This window comes from Natator depressus, chromosome 10 (assembly GCF_965152275.1).
Source record: "Natator depressus isolate rNatDep1 chromosome 10, rNatDep2.hap1, whole genome shotgun sequence".
Classification (NCBI taxonomy): domain Eukaryota; kingdom Metazoa; phylum Chordata; order Testudines; family Cheloniidae; genus Natator; species Natator depressus.
In genome coordinates this window covers 62,850-88,632 of record NC_134243.1, presented here as the reverse complement: position 1 = coordinate 88,632, position 25,783 = coordinate 62,850, and the positions used below count along the sequence as shown (strand labels likewise).

Sequence of the window (25,783 nt, the reverse complement as noted above, 5' to 3'; positions counted from 1 at the left end):
AATTATTGGAAGAATTTAACAAGGGTGTGGTAGAATCTTTATCACTGGAATTTTTTTAAATCAAGATTGGGTGTGTTTTTCTAGAAGATATGCTCTAGTTTAATCATAGCTATTGAACTTGAAGCACAAATTAATTCAGAGGAGTTCTGTGGCATGTATTATGTAGGAGGTCAGCCTAGATGACCCCAAAGGTCCATTCTGGCCTTAAATCTATATTTGTGTGCTTTGATCCTGTTTGAAGGAATTTTGATTTTGCAATTACAAAGTTTTGAACATTTTTCAGATCCGTTGGCCATGGGCAGCACACCACTTTACTTAGTGATTTAAAATGAAGTTCTCCTCAGAAAAGTGACTTTTTGTTAAAGAAAAAAGCCTCTAAGTGTTCTGTGTTTATCTCAGTTATGCTTCATATCTATTTTGCTCAGTTTACAAGTAAAAAAGATGAATTTTCTCACTTCCTATTCTCCCACTCAGTCTGGGTCTGAAACTCATGTGGATTTCTTTCTGGCTCATGTATAGTTATTAATAATAGAGATTGTGAAAGCTGGATTCTGCTCCCACTTTATGACTGTGCACCCTTCTTTTTGAATACAAGGTGTAATTGTGGGTAGTTTTTGTACCTACAATAAGAAGTTAATTAACAATTCTGCTCATAATACACAAGAGAGAAGAGAATCCATCTCCTCCTCTTCTTTGTGTTGACTCTGCAGGAGTAAAAAATAGTAAACATTAAAATCATCAGGTATAATGCTCACTACACCCAGGGAGCACATCGGTTCAGTAAAAAGATAGGATTTTTAAGTGGTCACTTTTCAGAGCAGAGCCATACACCAAAGTATTATGCTCTGAATATTTATAGGTGTAGGTGTGTTTGTGCCACCATTCATAAGGGAGGAAGCATTATGATGATCCAATCTGATCTGTGTAACACAGCCATAGAATTTCATCCAGTAATTCCCACATTAATCCCTTAACTTCTGGTTGAACTACAGCATATCTTTTAGAAAGACATCCAGCCTTGATTTAAAGAATTCAAGTTAGGGAGAATCCATGACATCCTAGGTAAATTGGTCAATGCTTAATTAACCTCAGTTTAAAAACGGGTGCTTTATTGGCGACCTGAATTTGTCTAGCTTCAGCTTCCAGCCATTGTCTCTTGTTATACCTTTGTCTGCTTGATAAAACAGCCCTCTATCAGAATTTTCCCCCCTGTATATAGGTACTTCTGAGATTATAATTAAGGCTGTTTTAGTCACAGGTATTTTTAGTAAAAGTCATGGACAGGACACGGGCAGTAAACAAAAATTCACAGCTTGTGACCTGTCCATGACTTTTACTATATACCCCTGACTAAAACTTGGGGGGGGGGAGGCAGCTCGTGGGTGCGCCTCGGGTGCTCAGACGGGGGGCGCACCCCGGCTCCTGGGAAGCGGCAACCTCCAGCTCCTAGCTCTATGTGCTGTCTCCACTCTGCCCCAAGCCCTGGTTCTGCAGCTCCCATTGGCTGGTAACTGCGGAGGCGGCAGTTGGAGCTAGGAGCTGAGGGAGGGAAGTTCCTGTCAGCCTTCCGGGGAGCCCCCCCAGGTAAGCACCGCCCTGCACCCCAATCCCCAGCCCTGAGCCCCCCTCACCCAAACTCTTGCCATGGGGGGGGCCCAAGACTGCCCCAGCAGCAGAGGGTGCGACTGGCCCAGAGGCTGCCCGAGCTGCTCAGGAGGCTCCTGGGCCAGCCCCACGGGCCTCTGCAAAAATCATGGAAAGTCATAAAATCCATGACTTCTGTGATCTCCGTGACAAACACAAAGCCTAAATTATGATCAAGTTACCCTCAGTTGTTTTTACAGTCTTTTAAGGTTGGACTGAATACTGTACCACACATTTATAAACTACAGAACTACTTGAGAACAGCCCACTTCTTTTCCTGAGACAGTCATCCTTAATTTTTCCAATTTCTCACTTACTGTTATACAAAAATGTTAACATGTTAAAGCTCAAGGATATAACAAATGTAAACAATACTGTCTTTGTACAAGGGCAGCCTCAGAAAAGAAACTTTTTGGAGTTACAAGAAGTGGCATCTGAAGGAATAATGGTTGGATGCTGTAACATTAACATCATAGCCAGATCATGACAGCCTTACTTATTGATTTCAATAGGAGTTTTGCCTGAATAAATCTTGAATAAGGATTTCATGATTTTGCCTGTGGTGATTGATGATGGTGGTTGTGGTTGTTCAGAATTTATATAGCACCATATGTTCACGTGGTGCTTTACAAAGAAGTTAAACAAACAAACACATTGGGACTAATGAGGTTTTCCCTCAAAATACTTGGTTTGCAGGGGATTACAGGAGGCCAGATCCATTTATGCAGACTCCTCTTGTAGCTCTGTGGCTTCCTAGTTCCCCCTTAGGTACATGGGCATTAGAGATATCATGGAGCTGAGTTGCCAGAGCTTCCTTTGCTGGTGTGTGCTCTAAAATTTCAGTGAAAAGGTGGACTCACAGCTGGGAAGGGGCAGAGGGGAAGCAAAAAAATTATTGCAGACGCAAAGCTACATTAGCTTTTGAGCAGGTTAATGACAAGGCTGAGGTGGGGTCATCCTTACCCCCTATTCTTACTCTGTGCATGGATTCCTAGACCCTGTGGAGATTCTCTGCAGGGTCAGATGTGGGTGGGGGAACAGGGCAGCGCCACATATAGCATTCCCTCACCTTCTCTGACACAGAAAGGTGACGGTCTGTACATGGAGTCTTCCCATGTTTTTTTACATCACTATATCCCTTGGTATCATTTTCATCTTCCCTTGTGTTCGCAGCTCCCTCTCAAGTTAGCACTTGCAGTAGATTTCATTAACATGCTCTTTATTCATCATCTTTCTGGTCCTTACTGAAGATGTCAAATAAGGCTGGTGCTTACGGCAGTTCTCCCAATGCCTGGTAGACTGCTGCCCCTCAGGTTGTGATATATCACTGTTTATTTTTACCATTTGTTTGCAATTCTTCAGCCAGTTTTCAGTCCACATTAAAATTTTTTATCCCTCAATTTTAATTAATTTTTCAAATAAGATACTCTATCAAAAGCTACATCTACCATTTTTATTTTCCTCCACTAGCTTTTGTAAATATATCCCACAAAAAGCTGTCATGTATGTTTGGCATGATTTGTTGTTTATAAGGGAGCTATACACAAGAATAGTTATTAAATAGTACATAAAACCAACGCATCTTTCATGTCTGGATAACTTTACCATGATCACTTTCATGTCTTGCATCACTTGCATAGACTTTATTAAATATTTATCTTAATCTTTTAAAAATATTAAAAAGGAGGAGAGTGTCCCTGCTCCAGTGTGTAGGGTGTTTTACCTAAACCATCATGCTAATTTGTTAGTGCACGTGTATAAAAAGTAATGTCAATTAGCCAAAATAAAATAGAATTGCATTCACGCTACTTTTTTGCCTTTACTTTATTATAAAAGTAATGTTGTTGACTGAATAGTCAGTTTCTTAAGAGTCCATGTGTTTTGGTAAGAGTAAAAATAAAGCATTGCTACAGTTATGGTTGAGGGTACACTTCCATTTGAAACCCTTGTTTTAAGGAGTTTTTAACTTTCTAGAAAAATTACCATTAGGAATTAAATGTCTTGTACTTGTTCTTATGCTAATAGTAAAATTTTTGTGATAGTTTATTTAAATTTCATGAGGTTGTTTTCCAACTTTCCTGAGTATTGAAAATAGGCATTGATTAATTTGACAAATTACATATCCTTTTTTTGCAGTGAGCTACTTCAAGCAATGTCATTTTAAGAATTCAGACTTGGCATACGTCTTCCTCAACAAGGAATGTTTACTATGTGTCGCTTGTTTAAAAAAAAAAAAAAAAGTAGATGGGAAAATAGTCGTGAAGGAGTAGATATCTGTATATTGCAAGACGATAATGTCCTTTTTTTTTTTTTTTTTTTTTGGAAACAAATATGCACTGAGTGCAATTTTCCCTCTGAGACTGTTTTTCTATACATATTCAAAGAACCACATAGGACCAAATTCAACCCTAATGTAAGCAAACACAATTCCGTTGAAGTCAGTGGAGTCTCAGTAGGATTGAGTTTGCTCCTACTATATGAGTTTTGAATTACTGTTTAAAGAAATACAGTTAGGGTTATGATAGTAGTTGTAACATTGACTTCAGTGGGAGTTGTATCTGCATACGACAGGGCTGAAATTGGTTCATAGTCTCATCTGTTCATTTTCCAGATAGAGAAATGTCTGGGCTGAATTTTTCACCGAAAAAGGCAGAATCGTAGGGCCAGATCTTTAGCTAGATCATTGATTTTAATTGAGTCTTTTGATTTTCACCAGTAGAGGCTTTGGTCTATATCAGGGGTGGGCAGCCTACGGCCTACAGGCTACATCTGGCCCATCAGACCTTTTAATCCGGCCCTCGAGCTCCCGCTGGGGAGCAGAATCAGGGGCTTGCCCCGCTCCGCCTGCCTGGTGCTCCCCAGTCCCTGACTCACAACTCCTTAAGCACCATCTTCCTGCACGCAGAGCCACACTGCGCAGGCATGACCAGCACCGCTTACCCAGACTTTAGCCCGCTGTTTCCGGGATTGGAACCCTGCCCCTACGTGGCACTGAGCCCAATCCCCGAAGTGCTAGCCTCCTCGCATCAGCCTCTGCCCAAACTAGCCAATAATCAAGCCCAGCAGCATCGCAGAATACCACCCTCCAGACTCTCGAAACTGCCCAGGGACCTCACTTGTCCCAGCTAGGGGACCTGGTACGGCCCCCTTGGTATCACTGCCGGCAGGGCCCCTAGGAGTCCCCGGTACTGCCCCTGTAGAGCACCGCCCCCCGCAACTCACCCCATGAGTACCCCTGCCCCTACTTCAGTAACATCCCTTATAGAGCCCCCCTTTGCATATCTCTGAATTGTTAATTTCCTGAGCATTCATGGCCTATCATGCAATTTCCATACCCAGATATGGCTCTCAGACCAAAAAGTTTGCCCACCCCTGGTCTATAGGAACGTAAGAACTGCCATATTGGGTCAGACTTGGGGGTAGTACGCAAAACAGGACAATTTTGGAGAGTTCCAATCCTATCTTCTCCTCCTGGCTTCTGGCAGTCAGAGGTTTAGCATCACCCCAAACATGGGATTGTATTCCTGACCATCTTGGTTGATAGCCATTGATGGACCTAGCCTCCATGAACTTGTCTAGTTCTTTATTCACCTCAGTTGTACTTTAGCCATCACACCATTCTGTGGCAATGAGTTCCAAGGTTAATTGTGCATAGTGTGAATGTTTGCCTTTGGAACCATTACTGTGAATTTTCCAACTTTGAAAAATAATGTTGCATTAACATAGGTTTTGCCATTTAAACACGCATATGCATGTGTGTATGTATTTGTATAAGTAGGTATATGGTTATTTAAGTAACCATTTAAAAATGGAGTTAGAGTAGAGCATATTGGACAGATCCTATTTTCTCTCTCCTACAGATTTCCTGTGCCTCAAGTCCAACAGTAATGTCAAGCTCTGGTAGCTGTAGCTCATTATCGCCTATTGGACCCCTTTGTAGGCAAAGATCATTAGCAAATGGTGCTTTGTGTTCCGAGTGTAGCACATCAGGTGTTTCTTCACCAAATTCTAGCTACCCAAAAGCACCAGGTTTTGAACGAGAGGATCAGGTATGTAAATACTAGAAATACAAATAAAATCTTGAGATAGATAAAATTAGAGTCTGCAGAAAACCTTTCTTGTATTTCCCTCAACTCTTTAAAATGCATTTTGATTTCTTAACAGCCCACCCACCCCCCCGGCACTTTGAGATGGCATTTTTGCTAACACATGCTTTAGAACTTAGCAGCTTGTCTTGTAAAAGCGTTAAAATGTTTAAAGAGTACAGTTCCAAATGTAAGAGCGGAAATATTTTCCAAACCCATTTTATCTTTAAAACAGACCTAAATATATTCTTCAGATATATTCAGTTTAAGTTGTTTTTGGTTTTTTTAATTTATTCTAGATTTTAGAATTTTTGGAATTTTTCCATTTATGAAGTCCTCAGTTGGTTAAAAAGTTAACACGCAAATGTGTTAGATGCAGTTAAAGCACATGTTTTATGTAGATGTTTATCGTTCGCTCAATGTAGTATCTGATTTGTTACACCATTAGATTAATGCACAAGTTGCCTTATAGGCTTTAAAGCATTCAGTTTTGGGTTTTTACTTAATTGAGAACTTCCTACCAACCTATCAAGGACTCACTTTTTGCTACAAAATATTACTCATTGGAGGCTTGATCCTGCTTCTATTAAAATCAATGGAAAGACACTCATTGACTTCAGTAGAAATTAGATCTGCTCTACTATACATAGGTTTCAGAGTAGCAGCCGTGTTAGTCTGTATTCGTAAAAAGAAAAGGAGTACTTGTGGCACCTTAGAAACTAACAAATTTATTTGAGCATAAGCTCCAGTGAGCTGTAGCTCACGAAAGCTTATGCTCAAATAAATTTGTTAGTTTCTAAGGTGCTTCAAGTACTCCTTTTCTTTCTACTATACATAGTCATAGAGTTCAAAGCCAGAAGGGATCACCAGATCATCCAGTCTGACCTCCACCAACACCACCCAGACGCTAAACCCAACAATCAAAATTATATCAAACTATTATAGCCCCCAGGAGACTAAATAATTATGTGCCACAGGCAGAGAATAGGAGGGACTGAGGTGCACCAGTGCTTGAGGCTCCCATAATGGTAGGGAAAAGATTGAGAGATACCTAGATAATTCCGGCAAGTGATCTGTACCCACAGGCTCTAGAGGAAGGCGAAAAAAACCCATAGTCACTGCCAGTTTGACATGAGGGGAAATTCCTTCCCAACCCCACATACAGTGATCACTTATAACCTGAGATGAGAGCAAGAGCTAGCCAGCTAAGCACCTGGGTGAGAGAATGTTTGGTGTTGCCTCAGAGCCCCAGGCCTCCCTGTCTGATGTCCCGTCTTCAACAATAGCCTGATGCTTCAGCTGAAGGAGATTTTTTAAAAAATGTGAGGGGAAGAAGGGGAGCAGAAATCCCTTCCTAACTCTCCAGGTGGTTGGCTGAAACCCTGAAGCATGAGCTTTTTTAGGAACATAAGATGTAAACTGGAAGTGAGCCCCAGGGCTGTTGAGTACTGCCTCCTACCAACACATTCTACCATCAAAGTACACATTGTTGCTCAGTGCACAACCTTGATCTAAGTGATTTGCAATGTAAGTATCCGGCTGGCCAACTTATTTAAAACAAATGAAGTTTTACTTAGGAAAAAGATGCTTTGTTTCTTACATGAAACATTGTCAGGAATGGAACATGTTAACAGTGGAAAAACTCATAACAAAGGAAATATCATTGTTGATAGAAGGTTATCTAGCTGTATAGCTGTCATTTATCAAATACACATAAGAAACCCACTCTCCAGCAACGAAACCCATTTGATTATATGTTAAGCTTGTTCAGATATATGATGTCTACCATGGGTTTCTGCATAGTCTTTGTTACTTTGAAATAACAAACAGGGTTAGCATTCCTTCTCCTTTCCCTCACCACCTCTTGACCTTCAACTCTAGATCAGCTCTGTCATTCACCAAAAAAGCCACTTGCTCAACTTTGTGTTTACTAAACAATGCTCCATCAGTTCCGTAGATTTCTGAGTTCCTTCTGATCACCACCTCATCTCCTACATCAGCCATCTATCTCTATTCTCCATTGCTCTGCTTTGCCTTTCTATCACTTTCAATACATTAGAATTTACAGAATGGGGAACTCTGTCCTGGGAAGCGGTGACTGTGAAAAAGATATGGGGGTATTGATGGATAATCAGCTGAATGTGAGCTCTAAATATGACAGATTGATAGAGCCAGAAGAGTTGCCAGAAGTCACCTACTACAGGACAGGCCTAACAAAGAAAATAACAGAACGCGACTAGCCGTCACCTTCAGCCCCCAACTAAAACCCCTCCAACGCATTATTAAGGATCTACAACCTATCCTGAAGGATGACCCAACACTCTCTCAAATCCTGGGAGACAGGCCAGTCCTTGCCTACAGACAGCCCCCCAACCTGAAGCAAATACCAGCAACCACATACCACACAACAGAACCACTAACCCAGGAACCTATCCTTGCAACAAAGCCCGTTGCCAACTGTGCCCACATATCTATTCAGGGGACACCATCACAGGGCCTAATAACATCAGCCACACTATCAGAGGCTCGTTCACCTGCACATCCACCAATGTGATAGATGCCATCATGTGCCAGCAATGCCCCTCTGCCATGTACATTGGGCAAACTGGACAGTCTCTACGTAAAAGAATAAATGGACACAAATCAGATGTCAAGAATTATAACATTCATAAACCAGTCGGAGAACACTTCAGTCTCTCTGGTCACGCGATTACAGACATGAAAGTTGCAATTCTTCAACAAAAAACTTCAAATCCAGACTCCAGCGAGAAACTGTTGAATTGGAATTCATTTGCAAATTGGATACAATAAACTTAGGCTTGTTAACTCCCCTTGTTTTTTCCTAACCCCCCCCCCCAACGTTATTGTTAAACCCTGGATTTGTGCTGGAAATGGCCCACCTTGATTATCATACACATTGTAAGGAGAGTGGTCACTTTAGATAAGCTATTACCAGCAGGAGAGTGCGTTTGTGTGGGGGGTGTGGGGGGGGGTGAGAAAACCTTGATTTGTGCTGGAAATGGCCCAACTTGATTATCATACACATTGTAAGGAGAGTGATCACTTTAGATAAGCTATTGCCAGCAGGAGAGTGGGGTGGGGGGAGGTATTTTTTCATGCTTTGTGTGTATAAAAGATCTTCTACACTTTCCACAGTATGCATCTGATGAAGTGAGCTGTAGCTCACGAAAGCTTATGCTCAAATAAATTGGTTAGTCTCTAAGGTGCCACAAGTACTCCTTTTCTTTTTGCGAATACAGACTAACACGGCTGTTACTCTGAAATATGACACTGTGGCCAAAGGAGCTAATGCAATCCTGGGATGCATAAACAGGGGAATCTCGAGTAGGAATAGTGAGGTTATTTTACCTCTGTATTTGGCACTGGTGAGACCACTGCTGGAGTACAGTGTCCCATTTTGGTGCTCACAATTCAAGAAGGATGCTATAAATTAGAGAAGATTCAGAGAAAGCCATGAGAATGATAAAGGATTAGAAAACATATTTTACGGTGATAGACTCAGAGTTCAATCTATTTAGCTTAACAAAGAGAAGGTTAAGGGGCGACTTGATTACAATCTGTAAATATCTACCTAGGCTGCAAATATTTAACAATAGTCTCTTCAAACTAGCAGAGAAAGTTATAACACAATTTAATGACTGGAAGTTGAAGCTATACAAATTCAGACAGGAAGTAAGGTATACATTGTTAAATCTGAGAGTAATTAAATTCTGGAACAGTTTACCAAGGATTGTTCTGGATTCTCCATCACTGACCATTTTTAATTCAATATTGGATGTTTTTCTAAAAGTGATGCTCTAGGAATTATTTTGGGGAAATTATGGCCTGTGTTACACAGGAGGTCATACTAGATGACCACATTGGTTCCTTCTGGCCTTGGAATCTACAACTTTGACCTTGCCTGTTTAATTCCTCCCCACTCTTCCACTGACTTGAATCCTTTTGCCCTTCGTCCCCACAGCATTCTATCCCTCTAGCCTCAGCCTGCCCAAGTCTCCAGTTCCTTAACACCTGCTGCTGGCCTGCTTAACTCCTCTGGAAGAAGCCCGTGACAACGTGGACTTCTGTGTGGCTATGGAATTTCTTTGATGTTGTTTTTGCTTCCTGTGGTATACAGTCAAGCTGGAAGCCAGAAAGCAGGTGGCAGAATCTGTTTGACAGATGAAATTTCACATGCTCTCTTCCAGTGTTAGGAACAACTAAGGCAGGGACCATATCCAAGACAGCTAGGGCTTAACTCTCTCTATAGGATTGAAATGGCAGAGTTGTGATCAGATTGTTCCAGATAGTAGGACATAGCTGCTGCTGGCCCTGCACTAAGTATTTATATTAATATCCATTCATTAAGCTGATATTTGACTGAGGTTTTTCTTTTTTCCAGGTGAAACAGAAAAGCCTGCCAGCCGACAATTATCAGAAAATAAGTGAACAAGACAATAAGCAGGTATGGTCAGTGAAAGAGCATTATATATATGTCCCTTTTTGTTAATTACTTACCTAGCACCAAACGTGTCTGGAATTAGTACAGTCTAAAAAGAGCACAATAGATGGAGGACACTGTGGGGAGTGTTGGAGGAGGAGGAGGAAAACTGAAGCAATGTGATCAAGAATATGTGTCTGGAAGGTTACACAGGTTTTGGTTTGGTTGTTTTGTCTTTTAAACTGATGGGACTGTGTAATTTTATGAGACTTCTTGGGGAAGTGGGATTTGAGAGCGGGAGACATGGAATGAATGAGAAGTTTGGGCTGAACACAGAAGTTGTTGTGGGATCAAAAGGAGAGAAGGGCAGATAAATAGGGAGAGGCAACTAGGTTATTGAGGACCTTGGAGGTAGTAAGGAGAAAACCCATGATTTGTTTTGGGTTATGATCTAGAGCCAGTGAAGGGATTTTTAGAGGGTTATGTGGTCATTGCTTGTATAAGGAAGAGGATTTTCACAACAGAGTTTTGGATGAATTGAATTTTGGAATGGATAAGTAGTCTTGGCACAAAGACAGGATCTGGACAAGAGCCTTGGTGATAAGGGGGAGAGGGCAGATTTTGGAGTTATTGTGGAGCTAAAACCAGTTGGAATTAGAGATTGTACTACATCTATATGAGAGTTGAAAATTCAGCCAACTTTCACACCTGTGGAACTAGAAGACTGATGGAGTCATCGACAGTCATGGAGATAGGAGAGTGTGGAGGGAGGATTTAGAAGGGAAGAAGAGGTGGTTACTTCTGAAAAATCTGAATTTCTGCTAGCAGTGGGGGCATCCAGGTGGAGATGTGAGACCATATCAAGGGGAGAGCTCAGGTGGAAAAATTGATAAGGGTCTGTGACAGGGTCAGGCCAGATGGCTACAGGAGAGTGATAAAGGTAGATATATTAGCCTCATATTAAGCAGGTCCCTTTTCCCTGAGTAAGCTAATGGGCTGTTCCAGAACAATCAGGAAGTTGCTGGAACCAATTAAGGCTGGCTAATTAGGACTCCTGGCACCAATTAAGAAGCTCCCAGAATCAGTTAGGACAGGCAGGCTAATCAGGGCACCTGGTTTTAAAAAGGACCTCACTTCAGTTAGTGAGGTGCGTGTGAAGAGCTGGGAGCAAGGGATGTGCAAGAAGCTGAGAGTGAGAAGGTGTACTGAAGAGTACAAGTGTTAACAGACATCAGGAGGAAGGTCCTGTGGTGAGGATAAAGAAGGAGTTGGGAGAAGGCCATGGGGAAGTAGCCCAGGGAGTTGTAGCTGTCACACAGTTGTTACAGGAGACACTGTAGACAGCTGCAATCCACAGGGCCCTGGGCTGGAACCCGGAGTAGAGGGAGGGCCTGGGTTCCCCCCATCCCCTTCAACTCTCTATTTGATACAAGAGGAGGTGACCTGGACTGTGGGTCCCACCAGAGGGGAAGGTCCCTGTCCTATTCCCCAACCCACTAGGTGGGTCAGCAGAGACTGTGGGGATTGTTCTCCTCCCTTTCCCCATGCTGGGCAGTGATGAGGTTAGCTGAGTGATCGGCAGGTTTGAGCCACCAGCAAAAGTGGCCAAACTGAGGGCTGTTGTGAATCTCTGAGATGAGCAAATCTGCCAATAAGCACAGGACCCACCAAGGTAGAAGAGGAATTTTGTCACAGGGTTCTAAGAACAGAAGAAAATAAGGACAAATGTCTGGAGAACAGCAGCTGAGAGAAGGAGGGGCCACTTAAACATACATTGAAGGAGGGGTCATGAAGTGGTAGAAGTATCAGAAAGGTACGTAGTCTAAAGCCAAGGCAGGAGAAGGGAGTCATTAGTTATGTCAATGGCCATGTAAAGGTCAAGAAGGATGAGAACAGAAAAGAAGCTTTGCGGACTGCACCTGGTTCCCTTGGCAAAAGTGTTTAAATGAGGGGGAGAGGGAGCCACATTGTATGGGATCAAGACGAGAGTGGACAGATGTTTAAGCTTTAAGAGAAGACAATGCACTCAAGGAGATTGGAGAGAAAGAGAAGACAATGAGGTTGATAGTTGGAGAGGCAGGTGGGGTCAAAGCTGGAGGCTGGAGGGAACAAAGTTTGCTTAATGTAGTTGGGAACGTGCAAGAGAGTGAATGGGAGGATTAGGGAGAGATAAGGAGACAGGATGGGTTGGCAACAAGAAAGGAGATTGAGCTGGAGACTAGAAGAGGGTAACACTTCAAACTCAGACAGAGCTGAAGGGGAAAAGGAAGACACATGGTAGGAAACTAAGGCAAGACCGTTCTAGTTTTCTCTATGCATTAATGTGTGAGACCCTAGGCAGCAATGGGGGGAATGTGAGGAAGGGGCTGTGAGGAAAGGGTCCAAAGTGGAGAAGTGCCTATGATTGTAAGAGTGAGGACTTCACCAGGGAGGAAGAAGTAAATTTTCTTGGCAAGGAATATGTGCTGATTGAGGAGAGGAACAAACCTGCATTGTCTCCAGATTTTCTCCAGAGATATCCAGCAGTGTGGGAATGGAGAAACCAGTTTGGAAGAGTGAGCTAAGGCTGCGGGTCAGAAAGGGGGGCAGAAGAGTCAATTGTGGATGAAAGTATATAGTTGTTGGAGACCCTGAATTCAGCTGAGCAGTGTGTTTGAAATATCCTCCTGTGTGTGTGAGGTGGCTTTCAAGTGTGTTATAGTCATATTTTCTACACATCTATAGTTTAGAATGCTTGGCAGTTAGGTTAACTCTGATCATGGCTCAATTACAGTTTTCCTCATTGGACATCTTTACATGGTTGGCACCAATTTTAATATTTTATCTTGATTGATGTTTGCAATGTACAATAGCTATAAACACAATTATACAATATGTGATACAGTAGGGCCAGAGGTCAACAGGAGAGTGATTGATGGGAGGTATATAAGCCCCAGGATCATCAGAGCCTTATTCCCTGTGGATTAAGGAGAGGTTACTGCAGGCTAATTAGAGCACCTGGAGCCAATTAAGGCCCTACCCGAGACCTAATAAAAACCCCTGCTTCAGTCAAACAAGAGAGAGGAAGGAGAGCTGACCTGTAGTTTGGAGGCGTAGTGGTGTTGACCAGAGAATCAGAGTACCAGGGGAAGGGAGACCTTGCCCAGGCATGGAAGAGGGACTCCCCAGTACAGAAGACAGAGAGAAACCCTGCCCCAGGAGTAAGAAGCCTGTGAAGCTGAAGGGGCTGGAACAGGAGTAGGGGACGGATCTGGACCCCAACCTGGGTCCCTTCCCTGCTTCCCGTCTCTCCCCCTCCAGGGCACTAGCAGAGCCCAAGAATAGGGGCGGGGCGACACCCTGACGCACCACACCAAAAAAAAACACGGGACCCACCACAATAGCATTGGCCATTTGCCACAAATATATGTAGAAATAGCAATACTTAGCTCATTCTTAACATTCTTTCCTGTAAATTTTTTAAAAATTATTTAACCTCTTTGTAAATGCAACAGAATGTATGAAATACTATTGCATAAATAAGAATCTGCTGCAAATGAAAAAAATGATCTCATGCCCTCAATCTCAATCTCTTGGATTTTACTTTTTGATCTGTTTTCTGTTCTGTTCGGTATTTCCTAGGGTTGGGGAATTGAAGTTATGATTAGGGTTAGCCTTGTAGAGGGGGAAGAAAACAAGAAAATGCACAACTGCAGATGTGTGTCTGCAGGGGACAGTGAGCTCCCCATCTGTGTGTGTCAGAGAAGATGAGGAAAGGAGAAATGAGGAGCCACCCTGCCATGTATGTGTGTGTCTTGGAGTGATGGATGAGCAGCCATGTGCATGTGTACTTAAGTTACTCCTCGGGGAATTCTGCGCATGCACAGAATTTGTCCCCATAGATTTCTTTGCTTCCCTGCAGAAAAATGACTTTCTGATGGGGAAGCAAAGGGAAGCCGCAAGAGCAGTCATGCACCCTTTCCCAGCAGTATGTTTTGGGTACCCATGGCAGCTGGCAGAGAGTTAAATCACTGTAGGGCAGGGGCGGGACTGGGGAAGACCAGGCTGGTTGCTCCTACTGTGCGCCAGGCTCAGCTGCTAGTCCTGGCTGGGCTGAGGAGGACAGGACTTCCTCTTCCCTTGCACGGCATCCGGGGCTGGGTCAGACCACCCCAGATTTCTCCCCCAGCTGCAGGAAGCTCTGCAAACACAACCCCTCGCCTTTTCCTGCACCCATCGCTTCTCAGTTGCAAGGGGAGGGATCACTACGGGGAGCTGCTCCCCAACCACTGTGCATCCAGACCCCCTCATATCCAGACCCTCCTGCCAAGCCTCACTCCCCCATGCACCCAGAACCCTCCTGAGGAGCCCCACTACCCCTACACTGGGGCCACCCTGATGAGCCACTTGCACCTGGATCCCCACCCCACCGAGCCCCAACCAGCTGCTCCTGGATCACCACCCCACTGAGCTCCCCTCCCCCAGCATCTGGATCCCCCACTGAGCCCCTCACACCCAGACCCCCTTGCCGAGCTCTGTCATCCCACACGACCCCCCCCCCGCTGAGCTCTGTCCCCCCCCCCATACCCAGACACCTCCCCCCTCACTGAGCCCCAGCCACCTTCACCTGGACCCCGCTGCAGCATCCCATTACTGTTGCATCCAGAAAACCCCAAGAAGCCCCTGTGCATCCAGATCCCCTCCGCACCTGGATCCCCCACTGAGCTGCCTGCAGCCAGGTGGCCCCACACAGAACCCTCTCAACCCACACCTGGATCCCCCCCCACACTAAGCCCCTCCATACTTGGATCCTGCCAGGCTGAGCCTGCTTGCCCACACCTGGTGCACCTGGCATGGAGAGGCAAGGCACTGGGGTGTTTCTGGGGCAGGCCCGGTCCTTGTGCTGTGTCAGGGCTGGGTGCAGCCTCACTGCTGAGTCCATGTCCCGAGGGGAGCTGCAGAGTGATATCCCACCTCTGTGCAGCCAGTGGCCTGTGCTCCCCAATGCCATGCTGGTTCCTCCACATTTATTTGACAAATAAAAGTTGCAGAATTTTGCAGAATTTTAAAATACTGTGTGCAAAAATTTTATTTTTTTGGCACAAAATTTTTAATTTTTGGCGCAGAATGCTCTCAGGAGTAATATATATGTGTGTGTGTGTGTGTGTGTGTGTACCAGGGTGGGGTAGGAGGAGAGCGAGGAATCCCCTATCTTCATGTGTGTTTGTGATTGGGGGAAACCTGCAAGGGTCCCCAGCTTCAGAGTGTGGTAGAGGGGCCGAGGAGGCAACCATATGTCTTGGAACTCTTAATTCTCCTTCGAGTGATTGCACATGTGCATTCCACTGTAGGTGTGTGCGTGCACCCAGCACAGTTACTGGACATTTTTCCCTCAGTGGTACCCATTGGGATGTCTCAGGCACCTTCTGGTGCTGCAGTATCATAGTGACAGTATAAAGGGCCCAGCTGACCCCATGTCCCCTCAGTTCTTTCTTACCACCTGTGAATGTTGCTGGAAGTGTTCTCCTATGGCAAGCTTTCTCAGTGGTCTTTGTTTTTTTTTATATTGTTTTTGGTTAGTAGTTGTAAATAGTTAATTAGTTCTAGTCAGTTACTATAGTTTGTATATCTTTGTTAGCGGAGTTTCTTGTGTACCCCATGCTTCGGTCATCAGGCTTCAAGCCCTGTGCCTCCTGCAACAAGACTATGCCCTTCAGCGATGCGCAGTCTAGCTGCCTGAAGTGGTTGGGTGTGGCTCATATCCAGGGCCGCTGCCAGATTTGCAGGGACTTCAAAACCCTTACAAAGTGGGACTGGGAGGCCAGGTTAAAGTGTCTGCTTATGGAGGCAGCACTGAGACCTTCCTCCAAGCTGAGCTGGTTGGACTTGGCTGCAAGCACCTTGGTGTCAGTGAGGAGTGCTCCACCTGCTGTGCAGGAGTCTGGCACCATTTGCCATGCCCCTTGCTGAGGAAGAGGCACAAGAAGCAGCCAGCTGAGAGGGGACATTTCCCGACACCAAAGAGGGCCAGGCATGGGGAGCAGAGCAGAGTGCAACCCAACCCAACCCAAGCCACTCCTCTGCCTTGATATCGCAGCAGTCAGCACCATTGATTCTGGCCCTTATGCAGGTACTGTTGAGTTCAGTACTGAATGGACTATCGGCACCTGAGGGACAGCATGGTACCAGCGTTTGCCAGGGACCTGTTACTGCTGTCAGTACCGGTGTCACCAGCACACAGGAGTTGGTGGTATCAGTGTCAACGTGCAGGAGGAAGCATTTGGCCCCCAGTTACTGTTTGGAACTGGGCACAGTGGTATTGTGTAAGGGGAAACCAACCATGCTGGCCCCAATGCAGGGTTCCTTGTTCTCCAGCACCAGTGGGAACCGCACCTCCTTGGTCACCAGACAGGTGACTTCAAGGAAGCACTGCAGACCTCAGCAGTTCTCCTGGTACTCTGCCCTGCCAGCCCATCAAGACCCGCAGAGGAAAAGAAGCAGGGGCTTTTGGCATAGACCATCCCCATCTACATATGTCTGCCTCACGCAGACACCCAGAAGGCTCCAAGCAGACCTTTTGATGGATGCTCAAGGATGTTGTACCAGTTCCCATGTTTCTGGATTCTGTTTCCCTTTTATTTGTGGACCACCTGTCCCACTTCATCAGTGTGTGGTCCGTATCACCCCAGATCGTTGCGCGCTGAACACAGTGGAAGTTAGATATACCCTTCAGTTCATTTCTATCCCTCCTTCCATTAATTTCTATCCCTCCTTCCCACCCTGTCTCCCCGTCTCTCTTCAGAGACCCCTCTGACGAGCAATTTCTAGCCCAGGAGGTTCAATCTTTCCTTCGGGTGGGATCCATGGAAGAGGTTCCACAGAATGTAAGGGGGAAGGGGTTATACTCCCGTTATTTCCTAAACCTGAAAGCCAAGGGTGGGCTCAGACCTATTCTAGACCTGCGCCAGCTCAACAACTACCTCAAGAAATTAAAATTCTGCAAGTCTCCCAGGCTTCCATTATTTTCGCCCTGTATCCCAGGAACTGGGATGCCACCCTCGATTTAGGAGACGCCTACTTTCATATATCGATCTGCCAAGGCCACAAAAGGTTTCTCAGGTTCATTGTGAACCACACGCACTACCAATTTGCAGTACTCCCATTTGGCTTGGCGACTTTGCAGGTGTTTACAAAACCATGGCGGTAGTGACTGCCTTCCCGAGGAGACTGGGGGTACAAGTCTACCTGTTTCTGGTTAACTGGCTAGTCACAAGTCAGTCCAGGGCTCGGGTGGAGTCCAGCATCCACATCATCCAGTCAACATTCAAGGTCCTAGGCCTGCTAATACATGTACAGAGGTCTACCCTCACTCTGGACAAAGGATAGAGTTTATTGGAGTGGTACTGGACTCTGCAGTCCAGAGTAGGGTAACCAGATGTCCTGTTTTTATAGGGACAGTCCCATTTTTTGGGACTTTTTCTTATATAGGCTCCTATTACCCCTCACCCACATCCCTTTTTTTCACAGTTGCTAGCTGGTCACCCTAGGTCAGAGCCTTCCTCCCAGAAGGTCCGTTTCAAACAATCATGCCCCTGATAGTACACCTCAAGGACCTCCCAACCTGATTACAAAAGCCTGAAATGGTCAGAGACTTTTGGGTCACATGGCCTCAGGTATGTACATAGTGCAGCACACAAGACTGCATCTCAGACCCCTCCAGGCACATCTGGCCTTGATGTACTCACCAAACTGCCACCGTCTGGTCTCGGTTCTTACAGTATCTTCCCTGGTCCACACCTCCCTCAACTGGTGGCTAGATTCGCTTACTATTTGTGCGAGTGTCCCCTTTTCATGGTCCCAACCATCAATATCCTGGCTCAGACGCATCAGCACTAGGCTGGGGAGCTCACCCGGGACCCTCAGAATTCAAGGTCTTTGGTCTCCAGAAGAGCTCTTACTACACAGCAATGTCAGAGAGCTCAGGGCAGTTCACCTGGCCTGTCAGGTGTTCCTGCTTCCCATTACAGGCAAGAGCATGTTGGTTCTTATGGACAACACTGCAGACATATTCTATCTCAACAGGCAGAGAGGGGCTCGCTCTTCCCACCCTCTAAGAGGCAGTTCAGCTGTGGGACTTCTGCATAGCCCACTCAGTTCACCTCAAGGCTTCTCACCTGCAGGGGGTACAGAATGAGCTGGCAGATAACCTCAGAAGGTCTTTCTTCTGTCACCCCAAGTGATCCCTTTGCCTGGAAATTGTGAGGGATGTTTTCCAGCAGTGGGGTGTCTCCAGATAGACCTGTTTGCAACCTGGTACAACAGGAAGTCTCACTAGTTCTCCTCCCTGCAAGGTCCCAGCCTGGAATTGCTCATAGAATCATAGAATATCAGGGTTGGAAGGGACCCCAGAAGGTCATCTAGTCCAACCCCCTGCTCGAAGCAGGACCAATTCCCAGTTAAATCATCCCAGCCAGGGCTTTGTCAAGCCTGACCTTAAAAACCTCTAAGGAAGGAGATTCTACCACCTCCCTAGGTAACGCATTCCAGTGTTTCACCACCCTCTTAGTGAAAAAGTTTTTCCTAATATCCAATCTAAACCTCCCCCATTGCAACTTGAGACCATTACTCCTCGTTCTGTCATCTGCTACCATTGAGAACAGTCTAGAGCCATCCTCTTTGGAACCCCCTTTCAGGTAGTTGAAAGCAGCTATCAAATCCCCCCTCATTCTTCTCTTCTGCAGACTAAACAATCCCAGCTCCCTCAGCCTCTCCTCATAAGTCATGTGCTCTAGACCCCTAATCATTTTTGTTGCCCTTCGCTGGACTCTCTCCAATTTATCCACATCCTTCTTGTAGTGTGGGGCCCAAAACTGGACACAGTACTCCAGATGAGGCCTCACCAGTGTCGAATAGAGGGGAACGATCACATCCCTCGATCTGCTGGCTATGCCCCTACTTATACATCCCAAAATGCCATTGGCCTTCTTGGCCCTCATGGACGCCTTCCTACTCCAATGGATAGGTCACATGTACTACTCTTTCCTTCCTATCCCGCTTGTGCACAAGGTTCTACTAAAGATCAAACAGAACTGGGCTTGTGTCATTCTAATATCCCTCTACATCGGAATTGGCCAGAAAGAAGGAACTGAGGGGACGCGGGGCTGGCTGTACGCTTTATACTGGCACTATGAGCATGCAGCAACAGAGGGCACCCGAGCTGCCCTGACAGGTACCACTGAGGGAAAAATTTCCAGCAGCTGTGCTCAGGGCACGCACATACCTACAGTGGAATGGACATGTGCAACATATCTCGAAGAACCATAGCTACAGAAAGGTTAGTAACTTTTTTTTCTCTCAACAAGAAAACAGTTAATTGGCTCTCTTGTGCCCATGAACTTCTGTGTCACCTCTCTCCATTGAGAGTTACTGGGCAGATGCCCTAAGAATTCTAGTCATGCTGCTCTTTTCATTTCTGTTCTGTGTTTATTTTATTGCCATTTTACTACGGTCTGATGTGTAGCTCCAGTATGAAGATATCATTCTTTTTCAGTTGATTTTAAATGCATGAGGAGTACAGAAAGCAGAAAAGCTGTGAGCAAGTGGTTAAAGAAGAAAGTAATATGTAGGGGTAGATTGTAGCCATCCCTGTGCAGGTTCGCAAGGGATTGAAGCCCCATCACTTGAGACATTTAAAAATAGGCTGGATAAAACAGTAGAAAATGTCCAAGAGGAAGCAAACCTGCCCAAGTACAGAGATGAACTAGATCAGTAAAATTTCAAATGGTGGCCTGGACCCCTTTGGAAATCTTAGACATAGTCTGCGGATCCCCAGAGGTCTGCTGACCCCAGGTTGAGAACCACTGAACTAGATTTCAGAGTAACAGCCGTGTTAGTCTATATTCGCAAAAAGAAAAGGAGTACTTGTGGCACCTTAGAGACTAACCAATTTATTTGAGCATAAGCTTTCGTGAGCTACAGCTCACTTTCACGAAAGCTTATGCTCAAATAAATTGGTTAGTCTCTAAGGTGCCACAAGTACTCCTTTTCTTTCTACTGAACTAGATGGTACAGGAGCTCTTACAATTCTGGATTCTATGAAATCTCTACATTTAGAAATGATTGGAAACTTCATAGTGAAAGTCCATCTAGTGCCCTGCTCTATAGATTAATTCTTTTGGAGAATGTGCAGTGTAGTTTTCACAGTAAACCATAATAGTAAGGACTTGTTGTCATGGGACATTACTGCACAGCAAGCCAGAGTATGAATCTACAGTGCACCAGTTTGGCACACAGTAAAGTCCTGTGTGGACACTGCTGCAGCACACTAAAAGTTCTGAGTGTGCTTTTGATGTACTGCTGTTTGAAACTGGAATACATCAATGTACTATGGAACTTTTAGTGTATGTAGCAATGTCCACATGGGATATTACAGGCAAACTAGTTTGCTGTGGATACACATCCTGTCTTGTGCTGTGGAGTAACATCGCATGTAGACAAGCCCTGAGACAGTGTTCTGAAAGGTGAATAACAGGCTCCGGTGAAATTCCAGTTTTGATAGTTTAGCTTTTTAAAAATGTTTTGGATGTAGATGGGATCCCACTTTTGAAACTTTCTTTTCAGTGATGAACGTTATCTTTTCTGTAATCATTTTATTTCAGTTGTTTGCTTTCTGTTAATTTATCAGTTAAATCAAAAATCCATTCTCTTAACTATTAACTAGGGGAAAAGTTAACTCTCTTCCCAAACAAAACTACAGTAAAATGCACTTTATCGAATTATCTATGCTATGTTTTCAACTGTGCTCCTCCCTGGAAATGTTTGTGCATTTTTGTGCCTGCCATTTAGTGCAAATTGATGCAGTCCAAAAAAAAAAGTGCACTTCTGGCATCTCTTGAAGAACAAGAGATAAATCCTCTTTGACAGAGGTGGCTTGGCATTACCCAGGGAGAGGGCAATGAACTTCCCCAAAGGCAAAGGAAATATCCGGCATCACTTCGCAGCTTGGTATACCGTATAAAGTGTTCTCAGTATAAGCTGTCTCCCTCCTCTTCCCATCTCCATAAAGTTTTGCCAAACTCTTCTTAAATCAAGGTCCTGAGGTTAGATGAGATACAGAATAATCATGATTGTACTGTATATACATACACCACTCACTAATCTCCTAAAATCCTGTCTCAGGACAAGCTGGGCTCAGTGTGAAATATGGGAAGGATTCTTTGCTGGTGGTCTCTTCATTGGTTATTGCAAAGTCCTGGTAAGGATTATAGAGGGGATATCCTTAAAAGATTATAGGAGTGTTTGCCCAGGGCACAGGATTAAACCTCAGAAAAGTGAGCAAATCTTCAGATGTGTCTCAACTTGCAAAGGAAGAATAAAAAGAGAGAGATTTAATATTTTTTACTATCTTTTATATACAGCAGTAAAAGAACACAGAATCTCCTTCCTTAGAAGTTTTTTAAGGTCAGGCTTGACAAAGCCCTGGCTGGGATGATTTAATTGGGGATTGGTCCTGCTTTGAGCAGGGGGTTGGACTAGATGACCTCCTGAGGTCCTTTCCAACCCTGATATTCTATGATTCTATGACTCTTGTTTCTCTTCAGAGGACCTAGTGGATGGAGCACTGGACTGAGATTCGGGAGACCTTGGTTCTATTCCAGACTCTGCCACTAGCCTACTGGGTAACCTGGACAGGTCATTTCACCTGTCTCTGACTCAGTATGCCTATCTGTAAAATGGAGATAATCACACTGACCAGCTTTGGAAAGTGTTTTGAGATCTGTAGATGAAAAGCTCAATATAAGCACTAGCTACCTAGCTAGCTAGCTAGTTAGTTATTATAAAACATAGCAAGACACATTGTCTGCCCCAACAAGCTTCAAATCTCAGACATAAAGACAGCAATTCAGGTAAGGAAAGGTATGGAGATAAAACTGGGGGGGCGGGGGAACAAGATAGGAAGGATTCCTGGAAGGAAGTGGGTTTTAAAGGAAGGATTTTAAGAAGTAGAGAGCATGTTTGATAGATAACAAGTAGTGGCATGAAAAAAGGTATGAAGCTGAGAGAAGGTGATAAAAAGAATAGCATGGAGAGAGGAGTATAGGGAAGAAGAGGGGTAGGAGTGGGTGAGATATATAGGAGTTTGAACTGAGTCAGGGGATTCAAGGAATATGGAGGAATTGATTGTTACACTTGAAGCAGGAATTACGAGGTGAAATTCTATGGCCTTTGTTATGCAGGAGCTCAGACCAGATGATCACAATGGCCCCTAATGGCCTTAAAGCCTATGACAATAACATTCATAGTGTCCAAAAGAAGGAAAAAGAAAAAAAAGTGGACAGAAACTAATCAGGATTAGAAACAGAGGCAACTCTGATTTAGTGACAAAATCCAGACTAGATAGCTAACTGTATTAATACAGCTAGCTTTCTTAGTATCCTGAAGGTGAACCTATGGTATAGCCTGGCTACAGAACCTCAGTTTGTTCTCCAGTTCCTCCACCACTCAGATGTCAGAGAGGTGCCACTCATTCCGCAGCAGTGGATTTCATATAAGAACCTAGATAAACAATAATTAGGGCCCTACCAAATTCACTGTCCATTTTGGTCAATTTCACTCTCATAGGATTTTAAAAATAGTAGGGCTGTCAAGCAATTAAAAAAATTAATTGTGATTAATCATGCGATTAATCACACTCTTAAACAATAATAGAATGCCATTTCTTTAAATATTTTTGGGTGTTTTCAACATTTTCAAATATATTGATTTCAATTAGAACACAGAATACAAAGTGTACAGTGCTCACTTTATATTTATTTTTATTACAAATATTTGCACTGTAAAAAACAAGATAGTTTTTTTCAATTCACTTCATACTGTACTGTAGTGCAATCTCTTTATCATGAAAGTTGAACTTACAAATGTAGAATTATGTACAAAAAATAACTGCATTCAAAAATAAAACAATGTAAAACTTTAGAGATACAAGTCCACTCAGTCCCACTTCAGCCAGTCGCTCAGACAAACAAGTTTGGTTACAATTTGCAGGAGAGAATGCTGCCCGCTTCTTGTTTACAATGTCACCCGAAAGTGAGAACAGGCGTTCGCATGGAACTGTTGTAGCTGGCATTGCAAGATATTTACATGCCAGTTGCGCTAAAGATTCACGTGTCCCTTCATGCTTCAACCACCATTCCAGAGGACATGCTTCCATGCTGATGATGGGTTCTGCACGATAATGATCCAAAATAGTGTGGACCGACGCATGTTCATTTTCATCATCTGAGTCAGATGCCTCCAGCAGAAGGTTGATTTTCTTTTTTGGTGGTTCGGGTTCTGTAGTTTTTGCATGCTAGTGTTGCTCTTTCAAGACTTCTGAAAGCATGCTCCACACCTCATCCCTCTCAGATTTTGGACAGCACTTCAGATTCTTAAACCTTGGGTCGATTGCTGTAGCTATTTTTAGAACTCTCACATTGGTACCTTCTTTGCGTTTTGTCAAATCTGCTGTGAAAGTGTTCTTAAAATGAACATGTGCTGGGTCATCATCTGAGACTGCTATAACATGAAATATATGGCAAATGCGGGTAAAACAGAACAGGAAACATACAGTTGTCCCCCAAGGTGTTCAGTCACAAATTAAATTAACACATTTTTTTAACGAGCATCATCAACATGGAAGCATGTCCTCCGGAATGGTGGCCGAAACATGAAGGGACATACGAATTTTAGCATATCTGGCACATAAATACCTTGGAACGCCAGCTACACAAGTGCCATGCGAACGCCTGTTCTCACTTTCAGGTGACATTGTAAATAAGAAGCAGGCAGCAATATCTTCCATAAATGTAAACTAACTTGTTTGTCTTAGTGATTGGCTGAACAAGAAGTAGGACTGAGTGGACTTGTAGCCTCTAAAGTTTTCCATTGTTTTGTGAGTGCAGTTATGTAACAAAAAAAATCTATATTTGTAAGTTACACTTTCAAGATAAGGAGATTGCGCTACAGTTCTTGTATGAGGTGAACTGAAACATACTATTTTTGTTTTATCATTTTTACAGTGCAAATATTTGTAATAAAAAATATTATATAAAGTGGGCACTGTATACTTTGTTTTCTGTGTTCTAATAGAAATCAATGTATATGAATAGAAAAACATCAAAAATATTTAATAAATTTCAGTTGGTATTCTGTTGTTTAATGGTGGAATTAATCACAATTAATTTTTTTAATCGTGATTAATATTTTTGAGTTAATCATGTGAATTAACTGCAATTAATCGACAGCCCTAAAAATAGTAAATTTCATGATTTCAGCTATTTAAATCTGAAATTTCACGGTGTTGTAATAGTAGGGGTCCTGACCCAAAAAGGAGTTGAGGGAGGCACAATGTTATTGTGGGGGGGTTGCAGTACTGCTACCCTTACTTCTACGCTGCTGCTGGCATTCAGAGCTGGGCAGCATAGAAGTAAGGATGGCATGGTATGGTATTGCCACCCAAACTTCTGCGCTGCTGCCTGCAGAGCTGAGCCCTCAGTCAGCAGCCGCCACACTCTGGCCGCTCAGCTCTGAAGTCAGCAGCGTAGAAGTAAGAGTGGCATAGTATGGTATTGCCACCCTTACTTCTGCGCTGCTGGCTGCACACTGCCTTCAGAGCTGGGCGCCCGGCCAACAGTCGCTGCTCTCCAGCTGCCGTGCTCTGAAGGCAGCACAGAAATAAGGGTGGTAACACTGCAACCCCCCTAAAATAACCTTATGACCAGTGGTGAGCTGGAGCCGGTTCGCACTGGTTCACGCGAACTGGTTGTTAAATTTTGAAGCTGATTTAGAACCGGTAGTTAAAGGGGTTGGCAAACTCCTGGCCCGGGGGCCACATCTGGCCTGCAGGACCGTCCTTTCCGGCTTTGAATCCCTTTTTAATTTTTACTCACCCAGCGGCGCTCCGGGTCTTTGGTGGCACTTCGGCGGCGGGTCCTTCACTCACTCCAGGTCTACGGCAGCAGGTCCTTCAGTGCCGCTGAAGACCTGGAGCCAGTGAAGGACGCGCCGCTGAAGTGCCGCCGAAATCCCGGAGCGACTGAAGGAACCGGTTCTTCAGATTTTGGCAGCTCATTACTGCTTATGACCCCCCTGCAACTCCCTTTTGGGCAGGACTCCCAGTTTGAGAAACGCTGGTCTCCCCCATGAAATCTGTATAGCATAGGGTAAAAGCACATAAAAGACCAGATTTCGCAGAGGGGAGACCAAATTTCATGGTCCATGATGCGGTTTTCATGGCCATGAATTTGGTTAGGCCCTAACAATAATTAATAAATACTTAACATTTATGAAGGTATTTAATCTTCAAAGCCCAGGAAAAACAGTAGCATAATTGGTTTGTTTATACAGGATTTTGCACATTTAAAGTGCTGTATAAGTGTTGAATGTTTAAGCATTTTTAATATTTAATTAAACATTTAAGAAGGGCTGTAGAGGTGATCCTGGCAATTACAGACTGGTAAGTCTAACATCAGTACCGGGCAAATTAGTCGAAACAATAGTAAAGACTTAAATTGTCAGACAAATAGAAGAACATAAATTGTTGCGCAAACGTCAACATGGTTTCTGTAAAGGGAGATCATGTCTTACTAATCTATTA

General features: G+C 44.1%; 1 protein-coding gene across 6 annotated transcripts in view; it reads left to right on the top strand.

Moving 5' to 3' along the window:
- Positions 1 to 25,783, top strand: part of UNKL (unk like zinc finger) — a 150,001-nt gene that overhangs the window by 82,096 nt on the left and 42,122 nt on the right. For 3 of the 6 annotated variants that reach the window (XM_074964896.1, XM_074964894.1, XM_074964897.1), the window contains 2 exons: positions 5,505 to 5,693; positions 10,132 to 10,194. The exons of 1 other annotated variant lie outside the window; for it this stretch is intronic. In XM_074964896.1, the coding sequence (XP_074820997.1) occupies positions 5,505 to 5,693; positions 10,132 to 10,194 (252 nt within the window). The remainder of the gene's footprint in view (positions 1 to 5,504; positions 5,694 to 10,131; positions 10,195 to 25,783) is intronic. 2 more of the 6 variants (XM_074964895.1, XM_074964899.1) reach the window with 1 other exon arrangement.